The sequence below is a fragment of the Petromyzon marinus genome, chromosome 11 (genome assembly GCF_048934315.1).
Source record: "Petromyzon marinus isolate PM22_M1 ecotype Great Lakes invasive population chromosome 11, UKy_Petmar_22M1.pri1.0, whole genome shotgun sequence".
Lineage (NCBI taxonomy): Eukaryota > Metazoa > Chordata > Hyperoartia > Petromyzontiformes > Petromyzontidae > Petromyzon > Petromyzon marinus.
Window position 1 is genome coordinate 11,771,631 of NC_133677.1, and position 14,528 is coordinate 11,786,158.

A 14,528-nucleotide genomic window follows, 5' to 3' on the forward strand; every position below is an offset into this window, starting at 1 on the left:
ACGACGCTACCGCTCCCCACGCACAGACACGGCCTCCTCCACCAGCGGCAGGTTGCTACGCTACAACACACGGAGCTCACGGGGATGAGAGCGCCAGGCATGGAAGGCGCTGCTCACGCGCCCCATGCAGGACTGCGATGACACTGGGACGTCGTCGCACGTGACCATGTATGTATGCATGCATGCATGATGAACATTTTTCGCACCTTACGTAGCCAACCGTGCTAACCCGCCAAGCTGTGTCGGTGAAAATGTTTGGGATTAAAAAGATTACCATCCTTGTGCTACTTTAAATCACTTTCGGACCTCTGATTTCCTTTGATAAGCACATGGAATTGATCGCTCTACTCTGCAGACTAAGTTTATAAAACGTGATTCTTCTACGATGTTAACTAGCTCGGTGCTATTTTGATTTAAAGCTTTCGTGACTGCAGTAATTCATATTCTTAGCTCTTTCGGTAAAGTCATGTTGAAGGGAAGCAATACATATTTTATTATTTTATTGTTTCCCTTCAACGTGACTTTACCGAAAGAGCTAAGAATATAGCTCGGTGCTGTTTTACGCGCAACATTTACTATAGGTGATGTTGTTTTACTACCATTGTTTTATTCATTATGCCGATTGTACCATGCCATTCGGACCTTGACTGTAACTGTTTTCACTGTACCCAGGTTCCAATTGTGCGAGGACGTCCACATCGGGTGTTTGTCCGTGCCAAACAATAAACGACCAACCAAACAACCTTTGTACACAACCACTCAAGACTATTTCACTTTCTTTTAAAACTCGACATCGAATCAACACCCACTGAGGTTGGCGCGGCACGTGCAGGCAGGGCCAGAAATGCATAGAGCTACCTTGGTCTCACGCGCACGGCGGGCGGCAACATCATGGCACGGGCTATTTGGAGAGACGGCAATCTAGACGCCTTTACGGCCAATGTCTGTTCTCAATTTCCTACCCTCCTGCATCCAGCACATTTACTTTGGGCTGCATGAACCTAGGGCAGAGCCCCACCGCAGCTCGCCGATCATTCAGATACGAGCCGCAATCGGCGTGTATCATCGGGAACAGAATCCAGGGAGCCGGGAGTTGTGGTTCAACTCACTAACCAGTGGCAGGGGAGGCCCAGTGCTTAAATGACAGCACCACAGTACCCTTATACCTCACACAAAGACAAATATACCCCCCTCCCGCCCCCCAACTTCACAGGGACATACAAACTGTTGTGGCAAAGCGCTTTCAGCAAGCATCAATTAAGGCATGCGTGGAACTCTAGGGCATTGTGTGGTCAGCACCAAGCCTCACCACCTCTGCCTACCCAGTGCTGATGTTTATACACGGCACCAGGTACTCATTAAAGGCCAAGTCAGCCCAGGTAAGGCCCAGTGCAAGTGCTGATATCACTGGTCACTGACGTGAGTTAGCTGTATAGTTGGAAATCAAACTCAGGTGAGATAGGGTGTTAGTGCAGTGCACTTAACCACCACACCATTACCCCCCCCCCCCCCCCCCCCCCGAGTACACAGACGCACGCACGCACAAACGCGTACCTGAACCTTAGCTTGCTGGCTGCGCCTGAAAGACGTCTCTCCCTGCTATTGTATGCACTGCAAAGTGTTTGGCTTGGCCAAGGCACATGTGTGACTTCAAATGAAATCGGAGCTTATCTTGGTTTGGGAGAAAGCGGGGGTGGCACGCACTTTTTCTTATCACAAGCAAAGGCTTCACTGGCTCGCATATCCCCGACACCGATAGGACGGGACCTTGGATATGGTACACCCTCGTAAAAATATTATTCGCTGATAAAGACAGAAACTGATGGTAGGTGAGGCTGATTGCAAGCGCGCCGTTTGACGATAAGGTGAAAACAACAGCCAGAAGTGTGGCTTTCAAAACCAATTGTCGTAAACAGGGGCATGTGCGGCTAATCGTGGCAACTATGACATCACCCAGCGCGGCAAGTTATGTTCACAACAATCCAATTGTGTGTTTGTTTTTTTTTTAAAGATGTTTTGTGAAATGTAAGTCATCTGACCCGTGTCAAAACACACTGGCCCAGAATGGTTGATATTCGAGTACAGGTACAATGCTACGTATGGAATCTCAGTAATTATAAACATGTTCAATGTGTGAATATGCTCTCAGTGGGATATTCCTGTATTTATAGTATATTTGGACATCGTTTCAACGTTTTTGTTTTGTTATCGTGCAGTTATTGGCTACAGCCGCACCTCTCTCACCCCCTGCTGTCTGCCAGATCCGATTTGCACAGGCGACAGCCAAGCTTTATGACTTGCTCCTAAAGTAGGCAAGTCCTCCTAATCGCGTGTTGACACAACGAAATGTTTTTGCTTTAATGGGGTTGTTTCTTCTATTGGTGGGACACTTTGTGCACAATGCGGAAGGCGCACCATGATAACGCGGAACGTGCGGCGTTATATAACACAGTTTGTGAGCGGTCAACGATGAACTACTTTCTTGAGCTGCGCGGCCGAACAATGGGGGAATTCTGGGTATACGCGCGGAGTGATACGGTATGCGGCGGCGTACCCTCATCTCAGTCCTCTGTTCTGCCATGGGATACCTACAGGCTGATTTTATAGCGCAAATGTGATTAAAATTTGCATCGTACGTATTCATACATTCATGCCCTGTAAACGTGGCACTTTTCGGGGAGCGCATCTGCCTGCGCGTAGCCACGACAATGTGCATAATAACAACGTTTATGTTGGGTTAGAACGCGCAAATATAAAATGTTTCGTTAACCCACCACCACCCGGACGCGGCCAATCAGTAAGGTTTGTCACGTAAACAAAACGTGCCGATTAGTTACGACTTCAGCACACCGAGAGCAAACCCCAAAAAAACATTTACAATTCTAGCACGACCTTTCGCTGGCGATTACAACCAGATTCATCAGGCGATTTGCCAGAACTGTGAAGAAGTTTTCCTGTTTACGCCTTAAAACAGAGGAAAGGCGACGTCATCAGCGTGAGCCTAACAGGTGCGTGTAGACCACGACGATGCGGCTTCAAGGTTGCGCTTGGTCGTGGGCGGCTGGGTGCAACTCGGACACCAGTCTCTGTCACCCGCCATCATCCAAGCTTCCCCCCAGGTCCTCTACTCAAGACCCACGCCCGTTCAACAATCCCCGCTTCACGGTCACGCCCACAATGCTTTCACGCGCCGCTCCAAACGCTCAAGTGGCCTTCCGTCACCTCGCCCTGAGTCGAAACTCCGAGCGCCTCTCCGCGAGGCTTTGAGGCTCCTTTTCTCGTCGCTCGGTTCAAGGGCGCCCCCCCCCCCCCCCCCCCAATAACCGCCTTTCGACGTCCCCGAGCCACGCGGGGACACGATGCGCTTCACACTCACACGATCCGATCCAAAAATCGATCTCGAATCGTAATATTCGTCGCCAAGGCCTACGTACGGTACGCCGCGTTCAATTCACCTCCTACGAAAGTTTGCCGCGGTATTATTTCCCCATGTCAAAGAGCAAATCAGATTTTTTTGTGCGTCTCTTTCGGACCTGTTGCTTGTCTTCCTACACTTCCGTTTATATGTTAGAGACCGTGTGTTATTTATTTACACGCCACCTTGTTTTTGTTTTATAAACAGCGTCGCTCAAGACACTCGCCACTGTTCGGTGTGCACAGCCGCGACAAGCGGATCCACAACTCTACCGCACTTGCCGTGGGTGCGAATCAAAATTGCCATCATCTCGGCGCAGTGTGCCAACCACTGCACCACCACACAAAACAAATAGACAAAATCACTCCCCTCCCCCCTGCCGTATAGCCTTATAGACTGCTGGGGCAAAGCGCTGTAAGTGAAAACCTATTCAGGTCTGCATGGCACATAAGAATCAGAATATGTATTCATGCTGGAGGAATCCGATGAGCTATTAAGCTCTTTTTCACAGATGTCCAGTAGGGGGTTGGTGTAGCCAGCATCATGCCCAGCCGCCTTTGTCTCCCAAGTGCCCATATCTAGGTACTCATTTAAGGCAAACTTCCCCCTCGAGAGAGGTTCCAGAACCAGCTCGGACATCACTGACGTCATCTGTGGCTGGAAATGAAACTACCGTTCACCACACACAACGATCCCCCGTATAGCCTGAACAGACTTTTTGGGGCATGTGCTGCTAGCGAGCACCTATGAAGGCCGGCAAGGTACACGAGGGGGTGGGTGGCCAACACCACGCCCGACCGCCTTTGTCTCCGCAATGGCGATGTTTACACACAAGGTACTCATTTGAGGCCGATTCAGCCTAGGGGAGGCCCAGGACCGGTTCAGATAATCGTCACCGGTGTTGGCCGTGAGCGGGAATCGAACTCGGGTTGCCGGATTCGTAGCGCAGCGTAGCGCTAAACCGCTACCCTACCGCTCCCCACACACGCACGCATGCACACACCCAGACGTTTGCAAAGACAGTCGAGGGACAGCACTTTAAAAAAAGGAAAGCAGCACCGGCAGACTGGACAGGCACGCAGGCTTGCGCGGGGCAGCAGGAAGCCAGGTGCGATCCCTGACCTGTGCCGTTTCCTGGCCGGGCTGCTCGACGTGCGTGGGCCGTTCCGTGCCGTTGTTGTTGCCGGCCTGGTGCGGGTAGTACGCGTCCGCCGCCGGCTGGTGCTCTGCAGGCGGCACACAGCGGCGCATCGTCCGTACAGCCCTCCACCACGCCCGTGCAGAACCACCCAGAGCCAGAGAGACAAAGGGGACTAATTGCCCCCTGGGTCTCACACAAAAGAGGTGCCCCCGCACCTCCCCCCACACCACACACAACGTGGTTTGTTTGTGTTTGTGAATAAGGCCCCCCCCCCCCGCCATGGCGTTTTACCCCGGGGCCTCCATCTCCGGGTCTCCAGGAAACTCTGGGCGGTGCTGGTCACTTACACAAAGTGCAGATGCTGCTCCCTGTGTATGTGTGTGGGGCTGGTACGGGTGAATGTATGTATGTATACTGAACTTGTTTTGCACCGTACGTAGCCAACCTTGCTAATCGGAGGTGCAGGGGAAGGACACAAAAAGCAGTTCTAAAGAAATGAGTTTTCAATCTAGACGATGATTTAAAAATGCATAGCTCCAGTGGCGTCCTAATATCAGAAGGCCATTCCAGACGGCCGCAGAAGCGCATCTGAAAGCGCACGATGTGGTAACTGTCTTTGTTCGATGGCTCGCCAAAATCCATTGCGAGGATGACCAAACTTTGCGTGATGGTTTATCCTCCCCGGCTTGCGTGTTTGTATGCGTTGGTGCGCGTGGGGAGCGGCAGCGCAGCGGGCTAGCGTGCTGCGCAACCATTATCGGTGACGCTGCAGCGAGCGGGCAAATTAAGGGGCACGCCGTTGCCAGGCTCTGCTCGTGCCGTCAATCGGGCCGCATTCTCTCACCGTCATCCCAGTCGTTGTCGTCAGGCCGCTCCTGCTCTTCCTCCTCGGGCCTCCACAGGGCCTGGGCCTTCTGCAGCACGGCCGCTGTGCCCGTGCGGCCCGCCGGCGACAGTGGCGACGTCTGCGGCGATGCTGGAGGGCCGGCAGCTGCTGGTGTGGCCTGCGATGGGAACACCTGCTCCGGGGTTAACGATCTCACTCCACTTATCTTCCTCGCCTGGTATGCAGGAGGTCGGGGGTTCGACCCTGACACCTGTAGATTTCGCGTTTGCATGTCTCTCTCCCCGTGGTTGTGTTATCGATGAGCATGCCCCAGGCTTTGGCCGTCCGTGCTTGTGCACCCCACTGCCGGTGCAGCACCCCGATTTCTCGTTTTGCAATTTCGACTTAACTTTGGTGTCTTTTACCTGCTCGTCGTTGACCTGCGGAGCGCGTGTCGGCGATGCCTTCTGCTTCAGTGGCTGCTGCTGCTGCGGCTGTTGCTGCGGCTGTTGCTGCTGCTGCGGCTGTTGCTGCTGCTGCGGCAGCTGCTTCTTCGGCTGCGGTGGCGACGGCGGCGGAGGCGACGCCGATATCGACGGTGGCGGGGAAGCCGCCCTCTTCTCTGCCGCCGGGGCCTGGCTCTCGGAGCGACTCTGCCACGGCGGAGACGCAGCAACAGCAGCAACAGCAGCAGCAGCCGCCCGGGGAGGGGACGTCTGCCGGGCCGAACGCTCCGGCGACGCCGCCTGCCGTTTGTCGGCCGGTCGGTGCGAGTCCACGTCCGTCGATGCCTCGAACTCAGGAATCTCGAACACTGTGGATGAACGGGGCCGGATTAAGAATCGTTGTCTTCAAATGGACAATGGAGTCAGAAGTTTGTTTCCCACCAAGTAAAGTTCATAGAGAGCCAAGAAGTTTTTTTTTTTAAGGGCGACTCAGCCAGCCGACGATATGAAAGCATATTCTTAGTTTTTTCGGTAAAGTCACGTTGAAGAGAAACAACAAAATAACAAAATATATATAAAACAATAAAAAATTCTCACGACGTTTCGACCATAACTCAAACGGTCATCATCAGGTGTGTCGGTTTGCATGACCGTTTGAGTTATGGTCGAAACGTCGTGAGAATTTTTTATTGTTTTATATATATTTTGTTATTTTGCTGTTTCTCTTCAACGTGACTTTACCGAAAAAACTAAGAATATGAATTACTGCAGTCATGAAAGCTTTAAATCAAGATATGAAAGCATATAAAGGTTTACTTGTTATTAAGTTGGAATTCTCGTAGGCACTCTTTGTGAATGAAGCTGTTGGTAAAGTATGTGTTTAGCATACTTTTAATAAAACACTATAACGGTGGTGCAGTGGTCAGCATGCCGAGCTGAGGTGGATTACTGGCCAGTTAACCGGGACAAGTGATACCTCAATCTGTCATAGGCCGCCCCCCTTCACTAACCCGGACTGACCAGTATGGTGAAGGATGGAAAACATAACCCCCACGGCCAATGTGGGATGGTGAAGCCTTTATCCAGTAGTGGATTGACAAAGAGCAGTAAATTAGTACCATATATTAACACAGTAACTCACCTATCTCGGATAGGGTGCTTAAATAACCAACGAAAAGGTTTCAAATTACTGTCTGCAGCCCACAAAGATGGCAGTCTTACGGATGAACTGGTCTTCACCACATGAATTTAGAGTAAATTTAAAGGATTTGGCTGCAATACATTTGCACAAGTCACTTCTCTGACCTAACATTTGTGGCCAGGTCGCTTCTGAAACAGCGCTATATAGCTCAGTGGGGGCCTTACCCGAAAACATTTGAATTGTTTATCGAATACACAATTTTCCACCACTGGCTCACAGCACTGTCCCACGTTCAACCGACAGCACAAAGATGAAATGCCCTCCTGCCATGTAACAGTGTCACCTGATCCGGTTACATAACACCGACTTGCATTGTAAGATGCATATCTGTTAGGGACGTACAGCTCTCTGGAAGCTCAAGTTCTCGTCCTGAAGAGGGATTGGACTCGGCCAAAAGAACGTGGAATACAAATTATGGACTCGGGACTGGCAGCCGGAGATGGGCACCACGGCATTGTTCACTCCCCGAGAAGGAAGACAACTTGGATTTGAGGAATTGTGGAATTTGCAACTTTGCTGTGAAAGAAGATTTTCACGAGATTGATATTTTGGTGCCACATATTTGCACACGTTCACGAGCAGTAACGGCATACGGGGGCCTTCAAACGTTTAAGGAAGAGATCCACGTCAGAAAGGCCACAGTCAGCAGACATTCGCGCGGCAATTTCATTGCACAGTACACATTTGTGTTATCGTTGCAGCGCTGCATTTGTGAAACATGACATTAAAGTAAAGTCTTAAAGTGACTTTATCAATCAAAATAATAAACGTGATAAATGGCTGTTAATAGTTTTCACTCGCTGTATATCAAGCTTGACTGAAGGATAAACATCATGAAAATAAGCACCCCGTGATGATTAAGCCCGCAATAAAAGATCACACCCAAATGTATAAATATCTGTAGGACAATCTGGCTGAACGATGGACGGCAATAATATTTAATTCTGCTCCAAGTCGGTGCATTTGACACCCAGATTTCAGAGTTCAAAGCCTCGAATTCTGATAAATGCAACCAGAAAAACAAGTACATTTTATTTGACAGTTTAGTTCGTCGAATGCGTCGTGTACCAGGCTGTCGAATATGTGTATACCACGATGGCAGAGGTTGGAGCTTTTTTTAAATGCTGAACAAAAACTACTTCTTTTACCAGGTAAAACCGACCGAGCTATATATCTCTTTTCCAGAAGTGACCTGGCCACAAATGATAGCTCAACGAAGTGGCTTATCATGTGCAAGTTTATAGCGGTCAAATGATCTAAATGCATGTTTCTAAATTTGTGTGTCGGGGGGGGGGGGATCGGAAGACACGGATAAAAACCCACCTGACCACGGGGAGAACATGTAAACTCCAAATATACAAGTGTCAGGGGGTTGGGATCAAACCCAAAAACCACCTGCGTACCAAGTGAGGAGATAACATCTCGCCACCACGGCACCCTCTCGATGCGTTTATAGATGTAGCCAGGGGCAGTGGAGTGCTGTCACTGCATGGAAATTGTATTCAGATTACAGGAGTGAAACTGGAGCATAATTACGCGGATGCTCCTGACCGGGATTTTAATAAATTTTTTGCCGCGAATGAAGCTTAAAAGTTACGTGTTGGATAGGCATGAGGTCCGTGTAAGTATCTCCGAGTAAGATGATTTGTTTTATGGGTTTCCTTCTTTGTAAAAAAAAGTAACAAAAATCAGAGTCGGTGTCTCTGTGCTCAATTGAGGCTCAAGCGGTAATCGTCTCCTTTGGCAATCTTCTTCCTCGGGCTTTCACAATGTTGACATCCTGCAAAGCGTTTGTCAGTTGATTGACTTTGGAGCGATAACCAGAAGACTCGACACCACCAACCGACACTGCAGACTGGGATTGGAAATTGCAACCTTCCAATTGTGAGTGAACAATATTTTAACAACAGCATGTAAACATTGTTTTAACTCAGATGAAAATAAAACGGAAAGAAAAAAAGCCTCAATGTGAGCACACAAATAAAAAAAAAGTCTGGATCGACTTTAGTTTAGAATTGTTGACGGACCTGTTACATGATAGGAGTTTTTAGGTTAAATTTGTAAAGAAAATGTGTCGTCAAACCCGCCACCACCCTACACAGCTAATTAGTAAGGTTTGTAAACAAAACGTGCCAATTCGTTACTAGTTCAGTACACCGTTGTGGGAGAATAAACCCACAACATTTACAATTCGAGTACGATGTTTCACCATTAATCCAACACGCCGGTGTGCTGTACTAGTAACGAATTGCCACATTTTGTTCACGTGACAAATCTTACTAATTGGCTGTGTTGGGTGGTGGCGGGTTTAACAACACATTTATATATTTACACGATCTAACCCAAAAACCTCTATTGTGGATATTGGTCGTGAAAGCACACGTGTGAAACGTTACACTCCACAAAACACCGAACAATGCTGAAGTATAGGCCCCTTCTGCCAGCAGTGGCATGAGCAGGCAATTGCAGGACTGCTCCCTTACCTGCTACATGCACTGCATTTGCCTCGTATTTTAGTCCAGGTTACCCTTGAAAAAGAGGTTCATCTCGAAAAGGCCGTCACGTCGTTATGATAATGTATGCATGCAGAACTTATTTTGCGCCATACGTAGCCAAACTCTGCTCATTGGAGGTGCTAATTGGCTGCCAAACCTGCCAATCGTTATAAATGTTAAACTGCATTCGTAGCAAAATCGCGCTATTTTAAATGAAACGTGCACAGCTGCTCTGCCCAAGTTAACGAGTCGGCATTTTTGTGGCTGTAAATTCCGCGTCTGGTGCGTGCCTGTCGTGCCGGTCAGTTTATTTGCTTTGAGGTGGTCAAATTGGATACGGCCAAGCAGGAAATCCGCAAATATTGCTGAACAAAAAAAACACTACCGTTCCTGCCACGCATCCGCCACCAGGCCACGTGTTCCTTTGCTGCCGTCCCTTGATGTGCGACCGTCGCTATCAGATCCTGGCTGCCAGCAAGCTTGGAAATCGGGATAAATCAGCAAGCTTGTCAAATCCTTCGTGACCTTTCAAGAATGTGTCACTTCCACAGACTTTGCTCATTTGCAACGCCCGCCACCGACCTTGAGAGAAACAGTAAGCTTGAACGCGACAAAGGCAAAAGGAAAAAGCAAACAAAGGTAATCAAAAGTAAAACATCGAGCTGAAACTAGATTTTATTTTTATTCCATTTTTGTACACGGTGTACTTTTACACAGCCATATATACCCAAGGTCTGCTTTGAACACTTATTCACTATTTCCGCTTGTGGTATTTGTCTTCTCAAGAGAAACTGCCGATTACACCCACACATCGGAGGGCTAGACTCACCCCATCATCATCTCACCATGGTTAAAAATGACCACTATGTGGAAAATAAACATGCAGACTAAAGCGCCTCCTTCACATGTCTGTCCCTCCACATAAAACAGTTTCAGCAGCATTGCTTCAACACAAGCACAACCCTGGAATCATTTAAACATAATGTCTCATCGGCAGAGTCTGACTTGACTTGAACCAATGTTGGCCAACTGCCAGATGCTTGCATGTACGTATGGTGAATTTCTTACACACAGTACGTAGCCAATCATGCTAATCGGAGGTGTTTATAGGCAAGCAACCACAACAACGTTCATGATTATTCCGCACTTTGTGGGAACTCGATGTGAGTCATCTAATGAGACGAGTGACCCTTGCTCAGAACGTGGAATTCCCACAACTGGCTTAAGGAGTCAGTATACGAGACACTGGGCCACAAAGTCCTATTTAAATTGTGGCGCATTACAAGACTGATGACATCCAGAATCAGAATCTTTATTTATCCTGGAGAAGAAATCTGATGAGCTACAATGCTCTTTTTCACAGTTTTCCAGAAGGGGTGGCTCAGCAAGTTACAACAACAAAAATAAATGAAGAATACATGAGTAAGAAAAATACTAATAACTTTAATTTATAGAGTCATTCATGCCAAAAGCATCCCATAACGCTGTAAGTTATTAAAATATATAAAAGGGAAATGTGTGAATATGTGTGTCTGTTCGAAATATTTAGCATACTTCCCAACGTGCAACAAACTTGAAATTTGGCATGTGGGTAGCTTCCAGACTGTACACAATGCAAAAAGTATAAAAGTAGACTTTTGTATTTTGGGGGGGGGGGGCGCAATAATTTATATATTTTGCACGGCAAGTGAGCGGTGACGTTACATCTGTGATGTCACAGCGTCACGCAGTGTGCCTGCTGACGTCACGCATCCCCCCTCCACCCTCCGTGTAGGCCGTGTATTAATCCAAGACAAGAATCCAAGTTTCAATTTGAAGCTTTCGTGACTGCAAGGATTCATCTTCTTTGGTTCTTTTGGTAAGGTCACGTAGAATGAGAATAAAATAATAAATTGATAAAATAAAATAACACAATAATATTCTCAAGACATTTCGGCCACAACACAAGCAGCCTTCATCAGGTGAAGGGACGAGACTGTCCTCCAGACAGTCTCGTCCTCCAGACAGTCTCGTCCCTTCACCTGATGAAGGCCGCTTGTGTTGTGGCCGAAACGTCGTGAGAATATTATTGTGTTATTTTATTTTATCAATTTATTATTTTATTCTCATTCTACGTGACTTTACCGAAAGAACCAAAGAAGAAGAATCCAAGTCTCGGGCGAAGCCGGGAAGTAAAGCTAGTTAAATATGAGGACCAAATCCATGATACAGTCACTACCAGAGCAAATGAAAACCCTACCCCTACTAGCAAGGAAAATAAACACAATTAAGGAATGTCGCCCAAAACAAAAAGCCCAAACAACAAAAGCAAGTTATCACAACAAATAAATGAGTCCATGAGGTGGCCTACGACTACACCACATCGCAGTCCACAATCCCAACATTCCAACCAGGGCAGGAAACCATCTCAAACGGGGCAGTGATGGAGCGGCCAAAAAGTTACAACTCGTTTAGACCAATCGGTCAAATGTCCAAAAAGTGGTTACATATTTTTCAGCGTATGCCGGGATGAATCAAAAGAACTTTGGTTCAGATGTGAATAATAACATTATGGTGTTGATCTATCGGATGTGGAGTGCTGAATGTATTCCAGAAAGCTCCTCCACCGATAGTTTTAAGTTGTATTTTTTTGGACGGAGAGCAGAACCTAGAAAAGATGAACGGAGGAACCCTCCAGGGAGAGGAGTAAACTGAAATCAGAAGGGAAAGGATAGGCAGGGGCTAGCACATTAATAATTTTCAAAACAGAAAGTGTGCAATCTTGAGAAAAGTTAAGAGAGTCGTTTCAAAATAAATAAATAAAAGCGGGGACGTACAAATTGCACGAGTAGAGTAGTCCCTCGGTTAACGTTATTAATCCGTTCCACGAAAATTACTGTTAACTGAAATAACTGTTAATCGAATAGAGGAATTACATGTTATAAAAAAAATTACTGAGTCTCCAAGAGAGCTGTTTCCACTGCCAATATAGAAAACAAAATGTGAACAAAGACAGTCGAAGTCTAAACGCTCATGGATGGGCATCACCGATTGGCTGAGGGCATGGCTCAGCCCCACATGCATATAATCTTAATCTAAAATTGAACGTTAGTCGAAACCATGGGGTCCTACGGGAGGCGAAACGTTCACTGAAAAACCATTAACCGATGTCACTGTTAACCGAGGTACATAAATCCCTGCAGATTCGTCAACACCAAACACGTGCTTTGGCGACTCCCTGCAGGGGTGTGTCAACTGTGCGAACGCCAGAACCAAACTTACAAATCCCTCGCGAGTAGCCGTCGGCGGTGAGCAAAGCGACCAACAACATATCCAGGCCACGTTCACATCCCGTTGCCTAACACCGAAGCTCGGCAATAGAACGTGTACGAGGCGACGTCCACCGGGGAGTTGGAGCGATGAGATCGGTCCGTGTCCGGGTTTCTAGCGGGATCGTTGCATCGCAGGATCACAAGTGTGGCGGCCGCGGTTGCTGTCGGCTTGGGGAGGCCTTCATCCAGCAGTGGATTGATCATGGCCTGATGATGATGATGATGAATACTGAATATAGACATTTAAGAGGTGCCATGTATTGTAAGTGCAAGTTGAATAGTCTGCAGGCAAAATGTATCTGCCAGTGAATCTTAGAACGTGGGAACCCGTTGGCCGACTGTCACGCGCCCTGTTTGTGCAAACGTTGATGCTGCGGATTTGCAAGTGCAATGACGTGTCCCGGAAACGTGACAAGGCCGGTGAATAAACAATCTCTTATTTTAACCATACGTGGGGCAATTACGGTTTACGGCACGCAGTGTTCGACGTTTGTTTTTGTGAAAGCAATTCGTGGAATTAAAAAAACGCACCGGATTGCACGAATCCCAAGGTTACAAACGTGAAACGTCACAATGTGGGTCAATCGAGGACAGGTGCCTGTGTTCGTGTGCGCCAGCAAATCTAGCAACGGCCTGGTAGACAACAACGATTCATTTGGACCGAGTGAGTTGGCGCGAGACTAAACAAAAGCCTCTCGCTTAATTGCCAGACACTAAACGTATGTTTGTGTTGGAGAGAGCTGGGAAATGCCCAGAAAAAAATGTTAAGAACCGTTTGACCGATGCAGGATTCTGTTTGTCTGCCGGGAAACATCTGCAAGTCGTCACAGGTCAAATTCACTGCTAGCTAATGAAACACCGATTGGTACAGCGTTGTATGGGGCGCCGCAGTGACGAGATGTGAACTCCCTCGCCTGGTATGCAGGAGGTCGTGGGTTTGATCCCAACCCTGACGCCTGCTGCTGTATATTTGGAGTGTTGCATGTCTCTCTCTCTCTCCGCTTCCCACCTCTATTTGCTAAACAACATGTACACTGCAGTTAGTTGATTGTGCGGTGGGGGTTAAAGCGTATGTACGCCTAACTCTTCCAAAGCGTGGAAGAATAGGCCAAAACACCATCTGGAGGCGCTCTCTAGAGCTCCCTCTTGTGGAAGCCCTGTCGTCGGCATTGGCATGAGCAGGCAATTGCAGAACTGCCCCTTTACCTTCGACTGTACACGTGAGGAGGTTTTGACAGCATTCTGGGTATTTCCCATAAAAGTGTGCAACCTAAACCCCTCACCATTAACTTAGCGTGAATTACCGAACAGCCGGAGTCACCGAGGGACGTCTTCAAAAAACTAATTTTTAACATGTCACTAATCACAAGCCAGATCATACTCGAGCAGTTCTCATCTATACTGACCATGCTGGGCCAATGGTGGAAATGTCACACTCTCAGTGCAGCCTCAGGCTCCTGAGCACAATGGGATAAAGGGGACACAATCATCCATTGTCATTATGTGAAATGACGACCTCGATAATAATGAACCCAGTTTTATAAAGCGCCTTGTAAATTGGTATTCTCAAAGTGCTGTACATCAGAGGTAAAACAACAAACTCTTATAAAAAATAGAACACTTACACACCAGTAAAAACCCAATCACAATACAACAAAACAAAAAAAAACAAGCTACTGCTCAAAATACGTCA

At 47.7% G+C, this 14,528-nt stretch overlaps 1 protein-coding gene across 2 annotated transcripts in view; it reads right to left on the reverse strand.

The window, feature by feature from the left end:
• LOC116941212 (drebrin-like protein) overlaps nt 1–14,528 on the reverse strand; it is a 120,303-nt gene that overhangs the window by 11,207 nt on the left and 94,568 nt on the right. Inside the window, exons 12-14 of one of the 2 annotated variants that reach the window (XM_032952024.2) lie at nt 5,808–6,196; nt 5,401–5,560; nt 4,538–4,641 (exon numbers count right to left, since the gene is read on the reverse strand). In XM_032952024.2, the coding sequence (XP_032807915.2) occupies nt 4,538–4,641; nt 5,401–5,560; nt 5,808–6,196 (653 nt within the window). Of the gene's footprint in view, nt 1–4,537; nt 4,642–5,400; nt 5,576–5,807; nt 6,197–14,528 lie in introns of both variants that reach the window. The other variant, XM_032952023.2, reaches the window with a different exon arrangement.